This window comes from Centruroides sculpturatus, unplaced genomic scaffold (assembly GCF_000671375.1).
Source record: "Centruroides sculpturatus isolate CEXI.00-Female unplaced genomic scaffold, Cexi_2.0 scaffold594, whole genome shotgun sequence".
NCBI lineage: Eukaryota > Metazoa > Arthropoda > Arachnida > Scorpiones > Buthidae > Centruroides > Centruroides sculpturatus.
In genome coordinates, this window is record NW_019384999.1 from 168,057 (window position 1) to 194,007 (window position 25,951).

At 28.9% G+C, this 25,951-nt stretch overlaps 1 protein-coding gene across 1 annotated transcript in view; it reads left to right on the forward strand.

Annotated features, from left to right (window-relative positions):
• LOC111633179 (E3 ubiquitin-protein ligase RNF13-like) overlaps positions 1 to 25,951 on the forward strand; it is a 57,898-nt gene that overhangs the window by 21,919 nt on the left and 10,028 nt on the right. The window contains exons 5-8 of the mRNA XM_023377702.1: positions 8,706 to 8,781; positions 16,855 to 16,960; positions 17,886 to 17,979; positions 20,798 to 20,881. Of these exons, the coding sequence (XP_023233470.1) occupies positions 8,706 to 8,781; positions 16,855 to 16,960; positions 17,886 to 17,979; positions 20,798 to 20,881 (360 nt within the window). The remainder of the gene's footprint in view (positions 1 to 8,705; positions 8,782 to 16,854; positions 16,961 to 17,885; positions 17,980 to 20,797; positions 20,882 to 25,951) is intronic.

Here is a 25,951-nt window from a genome sequence, read left to right on the forward strand (position 1 = left end):
AATATTAGAAATTAATTAATTTGACTAGAGGTAGGCAGTTATGCTGCCATCTCGTATTAAATTTAATGACCAATTCCAAATTAAATTTTAAAAATGTCTAAATAAAAAATTAATTAATTATAATTATTAAATTTAATATGAGATGGCAGCATAACTGCCTATCTCTAGTCAAATTAATTAATTTATAATATTTAATTATAGCCTTTACATATCCAAAGAATTTGGTATGTTGTTTGGTGTGTTTATCAGACATATTATCTGTGATTTTTTTTTTTCCTGTAAATCAAATTTGCATTTCAGGTTGGTTCATTCCGTGCTAGAAGAAAAGATGATGATGATTCACACTCCTTAACAATGTATATTGTATAATTAACTTTGAATAAACGTTATACATAAAATATTTGAGTATTTTTACAGCATGGAACGCATTATTATATTTTGCATTAATTTATATAGGAAAAACTGTTTCGCTTAACGAGTGTTTTGCATTATGAGTAAGATTCTAGAATGAATTATGCTCGTTAAGCGAGGTTTCACTGTATATTATTAAAATGTGCATAATGCCATAAAAATTAGTGCACCAAGAAGGAATTGTGGAATCAAACAAAATTGTACATGTGTGAGTGTAACTCTGATATAAGCAAGTGATTACAAACAATCATTTATTACAAGAAGGTTCTAGTACCTATTGGACACCTAGCATGACTACACAATGTGATATGAGAGGGCATGGAGGCATACAGGTGGCATATGCTGTCCTGCGACATCTCAGTTCACAATTGCTGCAAGCAGTCCTCTAGTTCGGCAAAACTCCTAGGCTGTCTAATTTGATATTCCAGGTGATCCCAGAAATGTTTGATTGGTGACAAATCAGGCTAGGGAAGTGTGACATTGTGGCAGTGGCAGTCCTGACACGCTTGCTGTATGTGGTTGAGTATTGTCCTGTTGGAAAATGGCTCTTGGGAGCCCTGCCATGAGAGGCAACACATGTGGTTGCAGGATGTCACAAACATACCACTGGTTTGTCATGGTCCCTCAATTGTATCACTAATTGAGCTGTGATACAAATGTGGCTGTCATATGTGATGCCACTGCAGACCATCATACCAGCTGTGGTGGTGTGTACCTCTCCAAAGTGTAGGTAGGATTAAGACAATGTAGTGTTCATTGTCAGTGCCCAAACTGAATCTGGATTCATCACTGTAGATGACTCAGTTCAATTCCATTGTGGTCCAATCCCTTTGAGTGACATCACTCCAAACAGAGGCAATGGTGGGTGGTGTCAATGGCAGCACACGTAATGGCCACTGCAATACCAAATGTTCCTCACCTAAGTGTCTCAAAATGGTATGGACAGACATGTATGGAGCCTGTAATGATCGTGCCACCTGTGTCTGATTGTGGACAATGATATGGTTGGCTATGTGCATGCTTGTGGTTCTCTCATGTGACCAGTGGTTCTCTCATGCTAGTGGTCTACCAGGGGTGTTCTGGGACTGGACACCATGTGTGTGAGCTCTCTTGTTTACTGGTCCCAACACCACCTCACATTGTTGTCAGAATGGCAGGCTATTTGGTAAGATGACCTTCCAACTTCTCTCAACCTGATGATCCTTTGCCTCTCAAACTCAGTTGTTCATTTGGTTTTCAGTTGTGATGTAAAGGCATCTCTAGTGATAGTGTCCCTTTGCAGCAGGTAAACTACAGGCAGGATGTCTCTGTGCACTTTTTTATAGGCCAAGGGGATGCACTTTAACGCCCTCAGCTGGCATTATGCAATGAGCCATCACGCTATAACTCTAATAATTTCCATATCTGCTTGAGACTTATCTGCATGCCAAGTTTCATAGCAATATGACAACTCCTTCATGGTGTGCTAATTTTTATGACAATGAGTGTATTTATTATTACATAAAATTAGTTATGACATTTCTTTTATTTATCTTAATAAATGACAAAGCTAATTAACAACAATAAATTTTTGTTGTTAGTTAGTTTTGTCATTTATTGAGTTCTATGTTTTTTTACATTTCATTTTAATTTTTTTTTTTACTTACACATGATGAAGTGGTATGATAAGACAACAGACTATAAATATAGCCACTTTATTAAATTTTATATTTTATATTTATTGCCAAGATGCATTTCGGGTATAAACCCCTCTTCTGTTGGCTAAAAATATACAATTGTAAATATTACAATATTATTAAAATGCTCTTAAAATTTACAACATACTTTGATGTACGATACATTCTTTTCTCCTTTTAAAATCATGTTGATTTTAATCTTTACAATTTCCTATAAATTTTAATAAAGTTAACTGTTTTTACAGCATTTTTTACATTTAATATTAGGATTTTCTTTTATACCTTTATAATCAGTTTTGAAAATTTTAACAAACACAAAAATTACATTTCCAATAAATATAAAATGTAATATTTAATAAAGTGGATGTATTGATGGTCATATTGCCTTATTATACCATTCGTCGTGTGTAAGAGAAAGCAACAAAGAAAAGACAGTTTTATTATAAGAGATTTCACTTTAATGTTGTTATTAACTTAGAATCTGATGATGATATATAATAATTTCAAAAGACATGTTATCAAGCTATAAGCTGACTTCTTAAAAATTATTAGTGCTGTGTCATAAGGATGATGTAAGTATAGAATTGTTTATCAACAGAGAACTAAAGCTAATTTAATCAGGAATTTCCCATATGTTGCATGAATTACTAAAATCACTCAGGTACTGTACAGTACATTATCAAGAGCAATGTTTTAATGGGAAATTAACAATATTAAAGATATACAAAAAAACAATACTTTCATCCATTTACTTAAGCTTCATCAGTTTTAAATGAAATCTTTAGAAATTTACAAATTTTTCATGTAAACACAGAACTTTAAAAGTTATTTTGTGTTTACATAAAAAATGATTTAATTTGAAAACTTACAACAAGTAAAATTAACCACAGTTTGAAACATTTTGTAATTGTATTTTTTAGATGTGTCTCTGGATTGTATATTGTTTGTTTGTTATTCTGTTATATGATTATTTGTACTGTTTATGATTTCCTAAAATCAGTATAATATATAAGTTTATTTTTAGTGATTGTAAGATTTGTGGTTGCTTAATGACTTGTAAAATACCAGAATATAATTTATTATTATTAGTTTAAAGTTATTCTGTGTTGCATAATTTGATCTATCATATAATGTATGAATATAATATACATATATATGTCTTTTTAATCTGAAAAATCACAAGAATTCTGGTAGACTATCTTACAGCCTTTAGGTCAGGAACATCCTTTATTAAAGATACAGGTTACATATGCATTTCGAGCTTATTTTATCTTTAAGTCCCTCTTCAGTGCTATACTAAAAAATTTAGAACAACCAGTAATGTAACAATATAACACGTGTAGATTATATCCTTTGACATAAAAACTATTTTATCATACCAAAAAAGATTTTTTACGATTTTTTCTTACAAATCCTTCTGCTAAACTAATATGACACTTCTGGGTTTTTTTACATTATTCACAAATCCTTAATCAATAAACATAAATAAACCATAAAATTTAACATAAATATTTTTACAATACAAGGAAATTTTTCTACATTACTTTAAAATGAGCATATATCATATTACATTAAAATTCTAAACAATCTTTAAAAATTCTTGAAGATGCATTACAGCAATAGGGTAACTGTAATTATAGTAACCTTCTAAAATTATTTACAAAAACCTGTTTAAAAAATTACAAAGAATACATACCAACATTAATATTTTTTCACAACTCTCAATACATCGTACTTTACATTATGTTGTGTGACTCTTACATTACAAGGAAATTTTTGTAGTAATGCTCTCTATCAGACTGTACCATTGCTGATCTATTTGCATACCGTTAGAGATATTGATTAAATTTTTACTATTAGATTTAATAATTTCGATGTGTTCTTTAAATTTACATTTATAAATGTTTTTTCGGAATGGGGGATTAGAACAATTAATATTTTTTAATTGTTCTAATAATAGCATTAAAAAATGCTGATGAAGTTATTAATAGTACAGTAGAGCATCGTTTATCCGAATCAATTGGGGACTGGGGTTGTTCGGATAACTTATTTTTCAGATAATCGATTATGTACGAAAAAACATATTAACCTATCCCATATTGAAATTTTTTTCCATTGCATGTCGCTTCACATTAGGCTTAACATCAACGAAAATTCGTTGAATTTTCGTTGATCGTTCGTTGAATTCGTTGAATTCGTTGAATTTTCGTTGATCGTTCGTTGAATTCGTTGAAAATTCGTTGAATTTACGTTAGGCTTAACATCAACGAAAATTCGTTGAATTTTCGTTGATGTTAAGCCTAACGTAAACTTTTTAAAATAATAATCGTGGCTATTGTATTGTTAAAAATTATTTCTTTATTTTTTACAAACGAAATAAATATATTGAAAAATATAAAAACCAGAAATTATATACTTTAGAAGTTGATCTAGTATCAAAAACGTTCGATTCAGCACGACACACAGTCTTCAGAAAAACACCACACAAAAATGCCATGGCTGCCAGCTAAAACACACACACCAACAAAAAAAAAATATTGGAGTATCCCAAGATATAGCCAAAGATTGCAGCGCCACAGCACTAGTGAAAATTTAAATTTGCCAATTTAAATGCTTTTGGTTAACCGACGTTTCGGATAAACAACGCTCTACTGTATTCAAAAATTAAAAAAGGAAAGAACAGATAAATTAATAAGTTTGGATGCTAGGAATATATACCTGAATATAAAGTGGAAATTAATAGAAAACAGCCTTATACAACTAAAAGTAGACAAAACACTGATAGAACTTATAGAATTTGCTTATAAAAGAAACTATTTTGAAATATATAATGATTTTTACAGGCAGATAGAAGGGGAAAAAACATTTATAAATGTAAATTTAAGGAACACATCGAAATTATTAAATCTAATAGTAAAAATTTAATCAATATCTCTAACGATATGCAAATAGATCAGCAATGGTACAGTCTGATAGAGAGCATTACTACAAAAATTTCCTTGTAATGTAAGAGTCACACAACATAATGTAAAGTACGATGTATTGAGAGTTGTGAAAAAATATTAATGTTGGTATGTATTCTTTGTAATTTTTTAAACAGTTTTTGTAAATAATTTTAGAAGGTTACTATAATTACAGTTACCCTATTGCTGTAATGCATCTTCAAGAATTTTTAAAGATTGTTTAGAATTTTAATGTAATATGATATATGCTCATTTTAAAGTAATGTAGAAAAATTTCCTTGTATTGTAAAAATATTTATGTTAAATTTTATGGTTTATTTATGTTTATTGATTAAGGATTTGTGAATAATGTAAAAAAACCCAGAAGTGTCATATTAGTTTAGCAGAAGGATTTGTAAGAAAAAATCGTAAAAAATCTTTTTTGGTATGATAAAATAGTTTTTATGTCAAAGGATATAATCTACACATGTTATATTGTTACATTACTGGTTGTTCTAAATTTTTTAGTATAGCACTGAAGAGGGACTTAAAGATAAAATAAGCTCGAAATGCATATGTAACCTGTATCTTTAATAAAGGATGTTCCTGACCTAAAGGCTGTAAGATAGTCTACCAGAATTCTTGTGATTTTTCAGATTAAAAAGTCATATATGTGTATGAACGAATAAACAGCCACCATAACAGATATTTGATAGTATGAATATAAGTCAAATTCAAGGTGATCAGTTTATAATGCTGGTTTAGACTTAAGTCTACCATTTAAGTCAACTCCAACATATTAACTATTAGGGCTAAAATGTGAGTATGGTATTCTATAACCTATTAAAAAAAATATATAAGGCCACATTTTTCATGTAGACCAGGGGTGTCCAATCCATTGCCCAAGGCAAGTTCCAATGAGGCCCAATAAACTTGTAAACAAAACCGGCAAATTTTTTATTTATTTATTTATTTCAATGGCATAAACCTCAAAAAAGAAGTTTCACAAAGCCTTAAACGTTTATACATATCTTATTTTTTAATAGAAAGGAAATATTTTCAAATACTTGAAATATGTGAATGAGGAAGGAATACTAAATAAAGCTGGAGTCGTGACTCAAAGAATTATAGCCCCAAATTCAAGGAAAGAAAAGAAAGGCCAAAAAATAAAAAGAAGTGAGAAAGATTGGAAAATTAAGGATCAATATTTGCATAACAGAAGGTCTATTTAACCTTTCTCATTTCTTTATATCTTAATCTTTTTCTTCATTCCCCGAATTTGGGTCTATAATCCTTTGAATCCCAACTCTAGCTTTATTTAATATTTCTTTCAGTATTGCAAGATTTGGCTACTTTACGTCAAATTTGGCTACCCTTTTTTTAGTTTGACGTAAAAAATATCATTTGGCGCATTGGCTACATATTATTTATAAATATATTAGTTAAATAAAAATGCGTTTTAAAATGGTGTTTCGTTGTTTTTTTTATTAATAAAGACCCAAATAAAACAAATATTTGTGTTTTTCAAATAAATTTTTGTTTGTCTTCATTATAATAAATAAATTTATCTATTTCTAAGAAGAAATTAAAAGTGTCTGTAGAAGTAATTTTTTTAAAATATATTTTTTGTGATAAAGTTTTAATACTTATTACTATAATCTAGAAATGTAAATGCTTAAATATACTTGTATATTTAAGGATTGGGTCACAATATACTTGTGGCTCAGAACTCCATGACTTCTTCCAATGTGGTCCAGAGAAACAAAAAGGTTGGACACCCCTGATGTAGACACTACCCATAATACTTTCCAATATATAATTTATACAGAGTGGAGACAAAAACATTGTGTAATATAACTTTTAAATAAAAACAATTTATGTAAAAGTTATATTACATACTTTGATTTATTTGTCATCTGTAAAGTAAATTGTAAAAAGTAAAAATAATGCTTATTTTTTAATCATTTATTTTATTGTGTAATTTTCAAAGCATGTCATATTTTATGACATAATTGAAAATTTCAAGACAAGTCTATGACACATTTATTTTCCTGTATTATTTTTAATGTGTTTACTTTTATTTTAAAATTGATATTAATTCATTGTATTTATTATATGTAAACCTTATAATGTGTTGTATCATTTAATTTGGAATGTAAATTTCAAATTACATCATATTCTGTTTGGAATATTTCTTCATTTTTGAATATTCTATCTGTGGAACAGCTCTTTTTACCTGAGGAAGGCCTCTTGATGTGGCCAAAAATGTTTTTAATTTTTATCATGTGAGGTTTTTTTTTATCAGTGTCAATTGCCACATGTTCCAACATACTGGTAAATTTACATAAAAAATAATTTAATCTTTAGCCATTAAGATAGAAATTATATTTGTTTTTTGTGCATTTTAAAGTGTATATCAATATTACAGTAGTGCAGTTTAATGCTTGTTTGTCAACATGTTATTGCAATATTTAATTTGCTGTAGTTAATTCCTGATATAATAATTATACAAGACAAACTTAAAAATCAATATATCAGTTTTCATGGCAGTCAGCAATAATTAATTTTTTAATAGAAAAAAATGAAATCAACTTTTTGTCATATCTTTAAAAAGTTAAACTGGTCTCTAATTGCTACAATATATTCTTAGTTTTTGTAGCAGCTTTCTGATTAATCTTTTAATGTAAGAAAGGTTTACCTATTCCTACATAATAGATTTTTTATTAATTTCTCTTATATGATTTAATTTGCTAAAAAATTATATAAAATTTCATAATTTTGATCTGTTAAAAACTATACTTTGTTTCATCAAAGAATGCACCTCTCTAAAACACATGACATCACTGAAAATTCTCATTGGCTACGCGGCACTGTCCATCTCCTGTTTTTCAAAGAAAAGAATTTTGCCAACTTTAACATTTAAAAGTTTTTATAGGTTGCAGTATATTGCTAAAGCCATTAATATGATATACAATTTTTTAAATGAAATTCAAGAGAAATAGATTTGGGAATTTCGACACAAAAAAGACAGAACAATTCTCATTCATGTGCAAACTGGATAACCATCACATTATAAATTGGTGCACTTTAAAAAAAATTAAACTTTAGATAGGTAACAATTATTAAGCATTGTATTTATCATTTTACACTTACAGGTAGACTGCGCTGTGATATAAATTACTTTATACAGTTATTAAAACACTGCCAGTGTTATACATGTAACTGCACATACCAAAATGAACCAACAAACCACAAAATTCATTGCAAATGATACAAATGCAGCAAGGTGATTTGTTTTGACACTGCATTCTTAGGTGAAATGAAATATAACAGAAAATACTGCTAATATGTGTACTTGTTAAATTAATGAAATTTACAAACAGTTTAATTTATAGAATAGGGAAATATAGGATTTTAAAATATTTTACAATGTATTTAAATATTTAGTAAAATTGAATATTTAAACACATTGTAAAATATTAATTTTTTAAAATTTAATCGTATTTTTATTTCTCAAGATATTTCATACATGAAATGTATTTCAAAGATTATTCCCCTTATAAATAGATGTATTTGCTTATTTTTAATTATTTATTACACAATATAATGTTATATATTGTTTAATATTTTGAGAACTGAAACTATAAAGTGTTAAGTAATTAAATTTTATTTTCAGAAAATAACAAATTTATTCGAGTTGTTTTCACAGAAATTGATGGAGAAAGATTAAAGAATTTTCAATATCCAGAAAGGTATGTAGCATTATTATTATGTTGGGTTTTGTGAGTTATACTCGGTTGACACCGCTGGCAGTGTACTATGCTGGACCAGAGTCAAGGCAAAGTAACTAAAACAAAATTAAAATTAATAAAATTAAAACTGTGTCACTGTGTGTGTCTGTATTCAGGAATTTCCTAACAATATGACATGCAATCAATATAGTGGCCTTCTGTAGTGTGATGTATTTGTTTCTATTCAATTGTAATGTGCCCAGGCTTTTGTGTAGTGTGTGTAGTATGACACCTGTACAGGAAAGAACAACAGGTACAATAAGCACCCTATCCATCCTCCACAGATGCCTTATTTCCTGGGCGAGTTCTGTGTACTTGCTAATTTTTTCAGTGCATGTGTTTTGTACATTGTGAGTGTTTGGAATGGCTATGTCTATAATGTATGTGATTTTATTGTGTTTGTCAATGAGTGTGATGTCTGGTCTGTTGTGGTAAATTGTTTTATCTGTGATTATGGCTCTGTCGTAATACATTTTGTGCGTGTTATTTTCCAATACTGTCTGTGGAATATACTTGTAGTATGGTTCGTGGATGTCTGCCAATTTGTGTTTCTTTGCAAGCTCTTGGTGTATTATATTTGCTACTTGATTGTGTCTATGTAAGTAATCTGTCTGTGCCAAGAGCTTGCAACCAGAAGTGATGTGTTGTATAGTTTCTGGCATGATGTGACATTTTCTGCATGTGTCATTTGTGAGTGTTGTATCTTTGAGTATGTGTTTTCTGTAGTTTTTAGTATTTATGACCTGATCCTGTATGGCAATCATGAATCCTTCTGTTTCCCCAAACAGGCATCCCCTGAGCTAACCAGCTATTTGACAGTTTTTTTATTATTATTACAGTAGAGCATCAATTATCCGATTCCCAACTAACTGTCACATCGGTTAACTGACCACTCTAGTCAGCAAAGTTCAAATGTCTGCTAGTGATGTGGTGCGTGCTACAATATTTGGCTATGTCTTGGCTATTTCAATATTATTTTTGTTAAATTTTTGCGTGTTTTAGCTGGCAACACTGGCTCGACCATGAAAGGGAGGCCAGTATTTAAACGAGATTTAATTTTGTAATTATGAGTGGTGGTTTGTTTTGTGAGCAATAAAATAAATTTAAAATATTTTTTAATGATACAATAGCGATGATTATTATTTAAAAAAAAAATTTTGTTAGGCTTAACATCAATGAAAATTCAACGCGAAGTAGGTTAATAGCGATATACTAATATACTATACTAATAATGTATTTTATCATTCTTTTCGGTTATCCGACCAACCCGAGTCACCAATTGAGTCGGATAATCAATGCTCTACTGTATTATCGTTATTATTATTATTTTGTCATTAAAAATAATTTATTTTATAACAATAAACAAATACAGTTGAACATGTCTATCTCAAATATCACAGGAATGAGAAAAAAATTTGAGATATAAAGGTTCTTATACAGTTAACAGTAGCCTAATAGGTTTTATCACAGATTAACACCCAGATGGGGCACGACTATGGCAAGCCCACTGCGCTCCATAACTAATGCCATCTTACGGCAACTGCAATAAAGTAATAAAATTGCTATTGATTATATCAGCTACTGGAGATTTTTTAAATTCAAATTGTAATGATGAAAGATGAATAAAAAGAAAAATAAAAAAATAAAAGTTAATTAACTTCTTGTTTAGTAATAAGTTAGATTTAAGACAGTTAATTTTAAGTTAGTTATCAGTATATTTGCTATTTCTCCTAGTTGTTTCAGTTAGGTTATTCTGCTTCTTATAGGGCTTGCTAGCTTAGTTTCTGTATTATCTCAGTATTAGTGTGAAGATTTTATTTTTCAGCATTAAACTATACTATCTCTAGCTTATATGTACTACTACACTACTTATTGGTATATGCTAGAACTCAGGTTTTCTTTTAGAACCATGGCCATGAAGCCTAAAAACTGCATGCTAACATTAATCGTAGAGGGAATAGTAACTTACATATGCCACTCAGAGGAACTCTTCCTTTCTCTTCTTTCTATCTCTTCGCCCTTTTTTTCTTTTCCTCTTCCCTCCCTTTCTTCTGCTGGCTAAACACTTTCGGGACATTCCAATTTTCAACGCGAGTGTTGAGTGTTGAAGTCAACAATTTGACGTCATCAACGACGTTCCAACTCCAATACGAAGTGCTTAGTTCCCATAATTCCATTCTCAGCAAGATGGATTCCATTCAAATGTCTTACCAATTACCCACAATTCATTGGAAAGTAGCAGTCAACATATCTATTGAATGCTGAGTGTGTTGAGTCAGCACTGACAACAGCGCTACCTTAACATTGAAAAAAGGAACGAATTTTAACGAATGTTGAGATCAGCGCTGAGTCAGCGTTGAAAATTGGAATGTCCCGTTTGTGTACAGCTGCTGTCTTTTGTTAAATAAATAAATAAATGTGGAATTCACTACCAATTTGTCTTATGTGATGAATACACCTGAACTGGAAAGGGGATCCTGGTAATTGACAAACAACATACCAATCTCAACACACTATTTTGGCTTCTGATTCTGGTAAACAGGTGGTTCAAATCAGACTTCATTTGAATCAGCTAGCTGATTGTTGAGTAAGTTCTGACCTCAGTTTGGAGTTAGCTGAACAGGAATCAAATCAAAAAAGTACTTCTAAGTTGAACAAATCATAAAGCCATTTTAAATATATTGGTTAACATTGAGTCTTATTTGTTTCATCAAAGTCTAAATGGAGAAATGGTTGAAGAATTCCCATCCCAATTGACTGAGCTACAACAATATAAATCTGGAAAACCTGGTACATCAATCTGGATTTGTTTTGCATCCAGTTGCCAGGCTTGATGAGTGAGGTTACTGGGGCCAAATTTATTTTTTCTACTATAGAATTTATAAAAAACCTTAAGGAATGTTAGTGAGAAACACAAGCACTGATTCATGTTCACCATGCTTTATTATTTTACACCATTTTGGAGAACAAAAATTAACCCAACATTTTCATTTCTTGATCCAAGAGCTGCTAGAGTCCACAATAGGAAATCATTTTAAACTTCACTTTGAAGACATAGAAATAGAATTAACAACAGATAAACAATTGGAAAAATTAACAACCTTGACTTTCTTGGGTAGCATTAACATTTCTGTTAATGCTACCCATATTCATATTCAATTCTTTGAGATATCATGTATGAAACAGACATATATGAGGACTTTCAGACCAGGGCATTACAGATGTTAAACATATCATCATACAAAAAGAAGGGAAACCATTGAAAGTAAAACAGCTTATTCTGACCTAAACTCTACAATACTGCTTACTACTATATGCGCAGGATATTTAATCTGCTCAATGTACCTATATATCCTAACCCTTTCTATTGTTTTGAGTACAGGGTTTGAATGACTCTAACTTCAAATGTGTCAGAGTTTGTATGCTAAATTTCACAAAAATTTGCTTTAAGTTAAAACTGTGCACACAATAAAAAAATGTGCTCAAAGTGTAAATGCAGTCTGTTGTGTGCCTAAATCATCTCTTGCTTCCACTCTTGGGTTATACTTGTATGTTTTCAGTGCTTTTTTTCATTTTATTTTTGGCATTTGGTTATCCAACAATATCACAAATAATATACAATATATATTATCAATGAATCAATATATTATTTTGTGTGTTGTTTATTGATTTTTAACAATTTCTTTCTGCACTTTTTCTTTATTGACAGCTTTTGGATGTCCGTACATTTTGTATCCTTTATAAAGCCACACCAACTATCGTATAAGATCAGGCTGTTTTCTGGTGATTATAATTTTAATTACTAATTAATTTTTCCTAGAGGGAGGCATTTGGCACCATTTTGTATTAAATTTAATAATTATAATTTAATTAAATAATTTTAGAATATTTTGGAAGAAAAGAATCAGCCTAGAGCAAGACTTGAACCCACAACTCCTGCTTGCCATGCAGATGCATTGTAAATTACGCTACTTAATTAATTTGCCCTAGAGTCTTGCTCCAGGTTGATTTTTTTTGTTCTTTCAGAATATTCTAAAATTATTTAATTAAATTATAATTACATTAGCGCGTCGTTTATCCGAAGGTCGGTTATCCGAAGGAATTCCAGTCAACAAATTTAAATTTTTGCCAGTGCTGTGGCGCTGTAATCTTTGGCTATGTCTTGGGCTACTCAAATATTTTACGTTTTTGATACTAAATTCACTTCTGAAGTATAATTTTTATTGTTTTTATATTTTTCAATATATTTATTTTGTTTGTACAAAATAAAAAAATAATTTTTAACGATACAATAGTCTTCATTAGGCTTAACATCGACGAAAATTCAACGCAAAGCGACACGCAACAGAGATAAATTTCAACACAGGATAAATTAATATATTTTTTCGTACATAATTGGTTATCCGAAAAATAAGTTATCCGAACAACCCCAGTCCCCAATTGATTCGGATAAACGACGCTCTGCTGTATTAAATTTAATATGAGATGGCACCTAATGCCTCTCTCTAGGACAAATTAATTAATAATTAAAATTATAATTGTTGGAAAATATTCACTCTGTGTGTTTGGCATTAGTCTATCTAAAACTCAAAGCATAATATGCCTGATATACTCTCTATCTGAAGATATTTCAAGTTGATTTTATTCAAACAAAATGTGAATTAAAAAGTTCAAAATAGCTTCTAATCAAATAATACAATCTCACATTAACAATTATGTGTTAAATTTCACAGCTATTGTAGTTAAATCACACATTTCTGTTAAGTAATGACACCTGTTTAAAATAAGCAAAAACTTTCTGTTCAACTTATTAACTATGGCATGGTAGAAGTGTATGGAAGCAACAAAGTCTAAGATAAGAGGAATGTTATGATATCAATGATTTAGATGAAAAAGGAAATTATCACAAAGTCACAAAGCATGAATGAAGTACACATGTTTAAGATGCCAAAGTCAACAGTGTATGATCAGTAAATGCAATTTTTAGTTTATTAAGCAGTATTTACATATTTATTGTTTTCTGTTTTAATTTATTATTAGTGCATTTAATTGTGCTATTTCTACCTGAAATTATGTGTATTTGCTCTTTTAAGTTAATGAAAATGAGTATTACTTAGAGTCTGGGAAGGGATTAATTGACTTTCCATTATTTCTAATGAGAAAAATTGATTTGGACTTTGAATAATTCAGAGTTCAAACAGTCTTTTAGAATGAATTAAATTGAAGTATGTGGCACCACTGTATTAGTGCCACTGTTAATCATCATGCAGAGGAATAGCATTTGTCATCAATTTTAAAATTCTGATCACAGTAGTAAAAATTGTAACAACTCTCTGTACTGTGTAAATTGTAAGGACTTGCATCTCTTCTACAGTAAAACTTGCCCAGTGTGGCAATGTGAAAAGGAAATACAATAAATAAAAACAATGTAGAACATAGTCTATGTTCTGCATTGTTTTTATTGTCTTGCAATGTTGTAGCAAAGCAAATTGTTCCTCCATTACAGTCAAAAAATAATACTTATATGCTTCCATTGTTAAAGCTACAACAACAGTTGGCAAACAAACTGAAATATCTGTCCTCCAAACAAATCCAAATTTAATAGGTGAACTATTAAATGAAAAGTCAGTCTCAAAAGGAACATAGAAATCTGCAATAAAGAATAATAAAATTAAACTAGTCTTGTCTTCTAATCATGTTTTTTCCAAGAAGGAAAGGACAGTGTCATTCTTTAAATTTAAATTCAAATTTTATTTTAGGTTTTGATTTCTTAAATTTCTATGCTTTGTAAACTTCCGTTGTTGGTTATTGTTATGTTTAATGTATAGGGTATAAAAAATGAGTTAAAGAGAAGAAATCTAAATATCTTTCTTGTCTTTATGGATACCGGCTCCAAAATTCATAAAAACATCATACATAGTGGAATTTAGTCTGCACACGTATATGTTGTGTACTCAATCACACTGCAGTGTTTTGTGCCATGCAAATTTGATGCTGTACAGCCTTGAAAAATGGATATTTACGATCTAAAAATGTTACATGAATAACAACAGTCTAGAAACAGTCTGAAGAGCATTCTGCACCAAGTATAAAGTAGAATCAAATTGACCTTATGACAGCAACCCAAGCTGAAGTACTGTACAGGTTTCCAATGATGTGTTTGCTTCTGTAATTAACAATTTTGCAATTTGTCTTAATCATGTGATTAACTGTGAGAGAACACAGTTAATCATACCATGTTGTAAATTTGTTTTTTGAATGATGTGTATATCTGCTATCATTTGGGTGTAAAAAAATGTTTTGTTTTGTTACTGGTAACTTCTTTTTTACTGTATTTACGTCAACCCTGCTGTTATGTTTTATTTAATAATTTTATTATCTGACTTTATTTATCTTTATTTGTAATTTTTATTATGATCAAAATATTTTTTTAACCCTAGATAACTAAACTTAAATTCTAGTTATATTATAACTACACATTCATCGAGCGGACTAATTAAAAAATGTTAATACAGTAGAGCCTCGAAAACTTGGCCTAATGTGGACCGAAGGGTGGCCGAGTTTGTGAAAATGCCGGGTTATCGGGAATGGGGTTAAAAAAATAAGTATGAGTGTTTCCTCAGAAAATGCTGTACTGTACTTGTATGTATTGTTTACTTGAGAATACAACAGAGAATAAACTGCCCAATTACCCTTAAACAAAGGAAAAGTATGTCTTTTATGAAGGCATAGAGCCTTTACTACATGAAAATGAAAATTAATCAATACACTGTACAGTAATTTACCTGATAAGACAAACCTCAGAAAAATACTTTGAGGCATAAAGCTATCTTTATCATGAAAATTAATTAACTAAGGATTTTTTTGCCCTGCCAGGGAGTGGCCGAGTTATCCGGAGTGCCGAGTTTTCAAGGCTCTACTGTATCAACAAAATTGTTTAATAAAAATAAGAACTTGTTACATGGCACAATAGTATGGATAAATAGGAACTAAGTAAAGACAAAATATTTAGGAAATAAGATTACATGCAGTTTGTCTCCCATCTTCATAAAGAAATTTCACAGGAACATCAGTTTTTTTTTTCTGACATTATTAGAGACATAGATAGCAGAGCTGTTTATTGCCAATAGGTTTAGCATATTATAAAACACGCATAGTGGCCCCTTTTGGTTTTGTCTCATATTTGAACACATTTGATCTACTGTGTCTACCACACCCTTTGTACTATTATAAAAATGTATTATTTGCGGTTTCCCTGTATTTTTATCGATGTTAATTTAATCTTAAATAGTGGACATAACAAAAACAACTTTATTTGACTTGGCTTTGTACGAAACTAATGTCTTATTGCTGTCATAACAAAATATTGAAGTACCAATAGCATGTAATTTAGAATTTTTTAATTTTTCAGGAATTTCTCTTTCGTCACTTCTAAGAATGCCAACTAAGGTCAAATTATAAGGTGATTTCAATAGTTCATTTGCCAAAGATACAGAAGTGAATTTGTTATCCACAGTAATGTTACAGTTTGTTCCATGTAAAATTTCCTTTATGAAAAACGTAGCCAATATTTGTTTCTGAGGATCAGTACCTTTACTCAAATAGGGAATGGCATTTATCACGTACTAACTGTTTACATCTGCAGTCATAACAATGTACATAATGTACATGACTTTGCAACAAAGTTACGTAGTAACTAAACTTTCGTCGAGCGGACTATGGGATGGCTGTAAGTCAATTTCTAATTGACGTGTGAACACAATTACATCACACATAGCACTGTTTATTCAAATTATTAAGATAGAAAAAGAATGACCAGCAGGAAGTGCGGGAAAGTTTCTGAATTTCACTTTCGAGCAGAGATGCATCGTTGTGTGGACGAATGATTAGTTATCTAGGGTTGAATGTTTTCATTTGTTTGTTTAATGTCCAATTTGAAAAAAAATAATTTTAGCTATTTTTATATCACTATTTTTTTCTATAGTAATTTTCATTTGTTTATATTATTATAATCAAAATTATGATTATTTTTAGATACTATCTACATATAATTCCTGAAGAAGCTTTTAACATTTTAGAATATATTATTCCATTTGGAATTGCCACTGGAATTTGTGTTTTCATATTTTTATTAATTATGGTATGTTAGTTTTCATTATTTTAATTTTATAATAATCATAATTTAATATTTAAAATTCTTTTTTTAATTTTAAAAACACAAAATTTGTACTATATTTTATATAAATCTGTTTTATATTCTAAGTAACTTTTAAGTCCTATTATTTGTAAAGAAAAAAAAAATTTTGAATAATGAAAACAACTCCAAATTTTTAAAATAAAAGTCTACTTTATTGGAGTTCACTTATATTGAATGAGTTTCTCTGGTACTTTCAAGCTCATAGTCAGGAAATACACAAATGAATCATTTGATTACATAAGTCATCTAAATTTGTTTACATAATAGCTGAAAACTATTGTGTAAACAAATTTAAATGAAAAATTTAAGATTGTTGACATTCCACCGCTAAATAGAAATTTTTCTTAGAGATGTAGTAGCTAACTACTACATCTCTAAGAAAAATTTCTATTTTCCTATACATGCAATGTTTATACACCCCAACAAAACTATATTTTTACATCATCAAATGCAAATCACTCATTTTACCCTGCAAAAAAAACTGCATCTTCATTTTTTTTTTTTTTTTTTGAAGTTCCAAAAATCAAAAAGAAAAGAACAAACCAAATCATTTAGGATTTTTTGTAAAGTGAACTTTATTTGTAGGAGAGTGAAACAATTGATTTGCATTTGATGATTTAAAAATGTGGGTTTTGAATGACACACACAAATTTCACACGTATGGGAAATGGAAGGTGTCAAGTATTTTTTTAATGGAGGGTAGAGTAGTTATTTAAAAATTTTTCTAAGATTTAGGTATTGGCTCCTTGAATTTGACTTAGATGAGGATATTTTCCTGAATATTAATAATGAATTCTTTTAGAAAATCTGAAAGAAGTAATCATTAATCAGATAATTAAAATGAATGAAATTATATATGTTCTTTTAGATGATCAAGTTTCTTAGAGAACGTCGAAGAAACCAAAGGAACCGTCTCTCGTCACAGCATTTAAAGCAGTTACCAGTAATTAAATTTAAAAAAGGTAATTTCTAATGATTGTGAATACTAAATTTCTAATAACTTCTAATAAAAATATCTAAATCCAATTATTGACAATTTTAAGGCATTCTTTTGTTTTCTTTTATATGTGAATAATTCTATCCAACATATTCAACCACAAACAATAAAGCTTCAATTTGAATCAGTCTTCTTTATCTTTATTCATATATTTATTTTGTAAAGAATAATAGAATATTATTTTATGTAAATTTACCACTTAAGTTTTTGAACTTTACAGTACTATTAATGTAAGTAAAAAATAAAAAAAAATTAGATACACTAAATTATGGAATTATTAACAGATTATAAAAATTGTACTTTTCTATTATATTCCTACATTTTGCATTGCATGTCACATTCCAATGTTGTGCCCCATGCTGTAGGGTCACAAACTGTTGCATTACTTATGAAATGAAGACTAACTGCATTGTGATTTCAAATGAGGAATTTAAAGTGTGCAAAAATTAAGTGTGAATCATTTGTTTCTAAACTTTTGAAAATATTTTTTATTTTTGTATTTAATAGCAGTATTTTATTACTTTTATGAAAATATATCAGAAATAATTTGCTGTTACCTGTTGGTATGCAAATTAATCCATCAGTTTATAATTTTCAGTTAGACATACTGTTGACGTGAATAGTGAATATTTGTTCACTATTTTCAATTTGTATAAGAATGAAATTGTTCTCTTATTCTGCAGGAGTATGGTGTATTACATTTCTAATATTTTTTCAAAAAAATAATAAAATGTAGTTGTGCTAAGTGTATTAAAAGCTGTGTTGGACTTGTAACAAAGCAATTTTTAGGTGCAGTTTTAGTGTCTGGATTAATACATGGATGCACAGATCAAAGGTTAATTTTTTTTGTTTTTTAGATTTGAGTTTTCTAAGTTTGAGGAATTATTGTCAGCTAAGTTTTGCTTGCAACTTTGAAATGTAAATTGTTATTTTAAGTGAAGGAAAGTAAGTAACATACTTTTAAATTGTCATTGAAGTAGTAATAAGTAAAATGTTTTAATGTAATAAAATGAACAAAAAGTATGTAATTGTATGTAGAATAATCATTTTGGTTAATTTTGAAATAAAAATTTCAGTTTTTATTTTTTGAATAGTGTGCTTTAATGTAACAAAATTAACAAAAAAGTATTTGGATTATAAGATTTTAGAAAATTTGTTTTGGTTATTTTCAATTAAAATTTGATTTTGAATTTTTGAATAGTGTGCTTTCTCGACTCTGCACCTGATATGAAAAGCATTATGCAACATGGTGTGAAATGCAAGAGTATAATGGAAAAGTACCATAAAACTTATTCAAAACAAATAGAAAAATATGCTTATATTTTTCTAAGAATGAATTATCTTACAAAATAAAAAGAAATGAAAATATTTTAACTTTATGAATTGATAACTTTTAATACAATGATTTAAATTATTGTTTGAGATCAAACAGAATCTTTGTTTGAACTTATATAAATAAATAAAAAATTCAAAACTAGATTTATAACAAATCACTAACAAATGTGAAGTAAAGATATATTTTGAAAAATTATTTTATTGACCATAGAAATAGCATTGTATGCAAACTACAGCATTTCACAAGTTTCTTCTTTGAATAAATTAAATGATATTTTACTGTAAACATCAATCACAGTGGAACTAGGGCACTATGTGCATATACTCAAAGTAATGTGCAAAAATTCTTTTTGCACTGGGGTAAATGCTAAAGTGAACATTCTAGGAGAATACAAATAGTTTTGTGTCATTGATATGAATTCTGTAACATTTATCATTTGTGATTAAATAAATTATTATAAATACCGTATATTTGCGCAGATAAGACGAGGTATAAATTTTCATCAAAGTTTTATAGTTTTAGCATATATCTGTCCTAAAGACAACTCCCAAACTATCAACGGCCTATGAATTTAGTTTAGATCAGCTATCATCATCTGGATAATACTACTGTATAGCATATACGGAATTATGTTCAATTTGTAATTTTTCAAATGAACAAATTTCATTTTCTTGCATCTGGCAGCACTGCCTTGCTATTGTTGTAAAGCATTCCCACTGATTTGGGCATTCAGGTAATGACCTTGACTGTTACAAAAAATGTTGTATGGGCTATTCTATTTTGTGGCCATACCCTACTTTCTACTATTAAATAATTACAGTTTTACCGTTTTTTTATAATGATTTTAATTTATATAAATTTCAATCTAATTTTTTTGTATCTGTCTTATAAGACAAAACCGGATTTTGGGGATTTTTTTTATGATTCAACTATCATCTTATCTGTGCAAATATATGGTAAATAAAAGTTGAAAATTTTATTTATTTATTTATAATGGTTTAATTGACTTTAATTTAAATGTGTTGCAATGAATGTTAAATGGAGGCAGTGAATTTATTATTATTTAATTTTGTTTATACAAATTCATTATAACCTAAAAAGATCTATGATTCCTTTAGTATTGATATCCTCATTTTAAGCTAACATCAGCAAATAATTTTTTTTTTTAATTTTAAACTTTCTTTAATCAATTTGATTTCAACTGAATAATTTTATTGTTTGGCAATTTAAATTTATATATATAATGTTTAAATGCTAAATAGATTTAGAATGCTATTTTTTTCCAATATTAACATTTCAGAAATTTGAAATTTTTTTCCTCTTAAATTAACTGTTTAAATTCAGATAAATTCTTCAAATTTTCTTTGAAATTTATTTATTCAATATTTAATTTTAGTACATTGCTAAAATATTTTTCTATTAAATTTTAAAATATTTTCTTTAATAGGTGATCATCAATATGATACTTGTGCCATTTGTTTGGAAGAATATAATGAAGGAAACAAATTACGTGTTCTTCCTTGTTCACATGGTAAATTATAGTTTCTTTTTATAGAGCATCCAAGGATCATCCATAAACCATATATCCCAGTTTAGGGAAAGGAGGGTTATAGGAAAAGACTACAAAAAGCTACATAGGAGAAGGGATGGGTAAGGTAAAACACCATATGCCTATACTGTAATTATTTTCATAAATAAATTCGGAAAAATTTTAAAGAAAAAAATTATATGCTGTATTTAATAATATAGTGATATTTTTACAATTAATTAACTAACTTGGCCCACCAGTGGCCAAGCGGTTTTCGTACCCTTAACACTGGGAGTTCGGTCATGGGTTTGTGCCTCACTCGAGCAAGCTGGCCATGTGGAGTTTTCTGGGTTTTCTCCATGTCTGTAATGCCTAAATAGGGGCCAGTTTCCCTTAAAAAGACCTCCCAGAAGGCATTCTCCTAGGGAGATTGCCCAAATGTTGCATTGCCATAAATAAACAAACAAACAAAAACAATTAACTGACTTAGCCAATTTACTTGCAACATTAGTGCACAGTCTGTGTTAAGTTAAAGTGCTAATATAATTGCAACACTTTTATCATCTTTATCCAGTATGCAGGCTGTATAGAAAAACATGCTGTTTTAAAAACCTATTAGTGAAATGTCAATACTGACATCAATATATTTAAAATAAAATTCCTTTAATCACATACCCCAAACTGATTACAGTGTGCACATAAACAAAACAAAAACAAATGTTTTTGAACTCCACTTGAGTTCTTTATCGGGCTTTGTAACAATTACACGATGGATCTTTGTAAAAGCTTTTGGAATAAAAATTCAAACAAGTGCTGATATATAAGCTTGAAAAGTGTTCATTGAGTCCCAGTAGGGCAACTGAATGCACAGGCATAATGTGGTTTTTAATTTTTTGAGCTTATATTCAAATGCTTGTTCAAATTTTTATTCCAAAAGCTTTTATGAAGATCCATCGGGTAATCATTACAAAGCCTGATGAAGAACTCGAGTGGAGTTCAAAAATGTTTGTTTTTGTTTGTTTTTATGTGCCACACCGTAATTGGTTTGGGGTACATGATTAACTATATCCCAGTGTGATGAGTGGTTATTTAAAATTCTTTTTTTTATTTGAAAGGTTGAACAAATGTAATTTAAAAGAACCTGACTCTGGAGAATAATAATACAATTTTTTAAATGATTTTTAATGAAAAATTAAATATACATAAGTTCTTAAAAATATTTATAAAGGGAGGAGAAGAATTGGATCTTCTGGAAGATTTGGAGAAAATTAGTAAAAACAGAACAACATTGGTTCAAATTGAAGATTAAGACGTATTTGGAGCCTTTTTCTTTTTAAAGGGAGCATTTGACCATCAAGAAGTGTTTAAATTTCATCTAAAACAGGACATGTGGTTATGGACAAATCCAAATTATTAATAATAATAATAATAATAATAATAATAATAATAATAATAAAACAAAATTTATTATTATTATTATCAGTTTACTGTTATTGGATAAATTAATTAAAATATAACTATTGGTTTCTAAGTAGGATATAGCTATTAACTAACAGGAAGTGATGTAAATAAACCAAACAGCCAGAATTTGGGTTATGTTTTACGTTAAAATTCAGTTAGTGCCAGATTATTTAGTAGTGCTTTATTAAATAATTTAATAATTTACTTAATTTATAATTATTTTATGTTACAGTCAAACCTTGAATTTTGAACTTAATTCATTCTTAAAAGTTGTCCAAAAACCGATTTGTTCTAAAACAAACAAATTTTCTCAAAAGAAACAATAAAATGGATTAATCTGTTTTTAACCTCCAAAACAAAACTTTTTTTGTAATTTTATTTTAGCTGTATTTCAAGCATAAAAAATGCCTATAAAGGCAATTTTATAATGTATATAATCAATCAAGACAGACAACAAGTACTTTATCCACATTTTCTGAAATATTATGTTTCAATTGATTTGATTTTAATTTTAATTAATTTTTAGTTTTAGTTTTGGTGCAAAGATCAGTTTTAATTATTATTTTATTATTTTTAACTGGCTACCTAGTATTAACAAATATTAATATTATAGTATCTAATATTTTATTAATAAATTTTTATCATTTAATTTAACTTAAGTATATTTAAACAAATTCTTGCCATTTGTATTCTGTGAATGTCAATTAACACTGTTTTTATTAATTAATTTGATATAAATTCAACTATGGCATGTACTGAAAAAACAGAAATAGTATTTTTCCTGCATTCGCATTGAAATGTAATTTAAATAGTGATGTCCTCGATGATTCATATTGTGATGTAAGGCGATCTCAGCACCACTAACTTCTGAATTGGTAGTCCTTTGATTGGTCAGACCATTGACTTTCTTTAACATAGGAAGTTGAGGTAGGAGATCCAGTTCCACTGCTGGAACTGGAACTGTTGCAACTGGAACAGTTATGTCAAAACAGTTGGACTAGATGGTTCCTTGAAATGTAACATCTGAATTGCTTAGTCTGTTGGACAAGACTGTCCCTCATCAGTTTTATATATTGCATATAAAATGTTTGTTTCTCTATTCCTTGTTTTTAGTCGATCTGCTCCAAATTATTTTTGTTTAATTTGGAATCTGAGGAAAATATAGACTATCACAAAACCTGGTCACCTTACCTCCCTTGATTTTATCCCCCCCTTATTCATTTCTAAACTCTATGTCCAATCTGCACCAAATTTTTCATGCTAATTCTCTAGGACACTGGGAAAAATGAAGACTCATGAAATCTGGACATACTACCCTTTCTCTGATTTGATCTCCTCAATACTTTACAATAAACATAACAATTGTAAGCTACAATAACCAAATTTGTAATATGGTTTTCATTTTAATGTTTAGTCATTTACCTGTTTGGATGGGCAATGCTGGACATATCAGTTAGTGACTAATAAAACAAATAATTACTAACTCGAATAAAAATATAAATTATTAAAATATCTTTAACTTTAAAATACTCTAAACTAACTTGATTATTCCTGAAAACCTGTGGAACATTTTCATTAGTTCAAGTTCAAATCAAGAAAAAGAATTTGCCATTCTATGGAAAACCATATTCATAAAAGTATAGAATGAAGAACACATTAGTAGTTCTGACCTGAACTGTCTCGACACTCTGTGTGGAACTGTTCCTCGTAGTTCCAAGTCCATAACAGTTCCTTTTGGAACAGTTCCAACCAGAACTACCCATCTCTAATAGAAAGTTGACAATTGGTGGCCATCTGTGCGGAGTGGCTTGTTTGACAACCAAGTTATTGTACAGAAACTGGAGCAAAAAAGAGTTCAAAATTTTGTTTCTAAACCGAATAGTTCGAAAAGCAAGGTTTGACTGTATTATTAAAAATTAAGAAGAACTGTAAATTAATTCAGGCTGTTTCAATATAGTGTTATATATACATATATAATAACAAATATAGTGTTATACATACATACATACATACATACATACATACACAGGACTGTGATCTGTTGTTATATATGAAAAGATTAATAAATTTATTACATAATTTTTAAATTATTAAATTAAATGATATAATCTAATCTTTTATCTATTTATATTATTTATAAGTAAATATAAACAATTAAGAGAAGTTAATGTAAAATGTAATATAACATTTAAATATGAATCTAAAGAGTGGTCTACAGTTAACTATAGTTGTCTGAATGAAACAAATATGGAAGAAATGTGAGACCTTGACCATCCCAATTTCATCAACTATTTATGCTCTGAAAACTCTTCATTTCTGTTGCTAATGACTAAATTGTTTTTACTCCTCAGACTACAAGGGGAACTTGTATAACAAAACTAGTCTAACAACTTTTCAAACAGCCAATTTCGTTTTTAACAGATAAGGTCAATTTTGGTCAATTTCATGTTTAAAGAGTTAGTAGTCACATATAAATAGACAACTGACTCAAACATGTAAACTGTATCATTCCTTTTTGAAATACTCTCCACCACAATCTATTCAGCATTTCATCATCATAAACCAACTGTAGAAGCAATTATGCCACTGGATTTCTGAAATGCTTTCAATGTACACTCTGCAGGTAGAAGCTCTCTCTTATATACTCTGGAAATACTGTCCATGAATCAGTTCCTTGAATTCAGAATAAAGAGTAATAGTAATTTTGTTATTTGTTTTAAGGGTTACTGGTCCTAACACAATAACTATTGTATAAGTGTTAAATAACAAATTCTTGTCTTTAATTTGGTTAATATGCAGGGTGTCTGTGAAGGATCTTAATTGCCAAACAATCTGCTGAATTATTTTTTGGGTTATATTAAGGCTAATTTAATTATTAGATATAGAGCAATTTGGCTAGAAGTAGGCAGTTAGAATGCCATCTTATGATAAAAATTATTCCTAATTATTAAATGTAATTTAAATTTTGAATATTCTGGAAGAAAAGATTCACTGACAGGTTCACTTGCATACCAGGCAAGAGTAGTTACTATATTATTTCTGCTGATATCATATTTATGTTTTTTAACTTACTGGTTGAGAATAAATTAAATATCAAACTCAGCTTCTTTTAAAACAGTAAAACATTCAACACCTTATAATGCTGAGAAATATTTATTAACCCACAAACGTTTTCAGCCTAATGAAATAGGCCATCATCAGGTGATAAGTTACCAAACAGCATTGAAAATTGTGTTAAAATGGAACTTTCGAACATTACAAATTCAAAATTAAAACGTAAAATGAATTAACCAATCACTATACAAAATAACTATAATAAATAGATTGAAGCCATATTAATATAAATAATAAATAATAAAATAAGGCGATATAAAACTAAAAACAAAAATAAACCTAAAAGATTAAATGCACAAAAATGATTAAATTCATAAAAATATATATCAAAAAGCATCACATTATTAAGGCAGATATGAACTAAGACTTTTTGTGTTTTAACTTTTCTTTTACAAAGAACTTCCATGCCAAAGCTAAACCATCAGCATCCCTTGCATTGATACAACCATCCCTTAATTTACTCTTATAAATTTCAATTTTTTCATGTTGCAAAGCCAA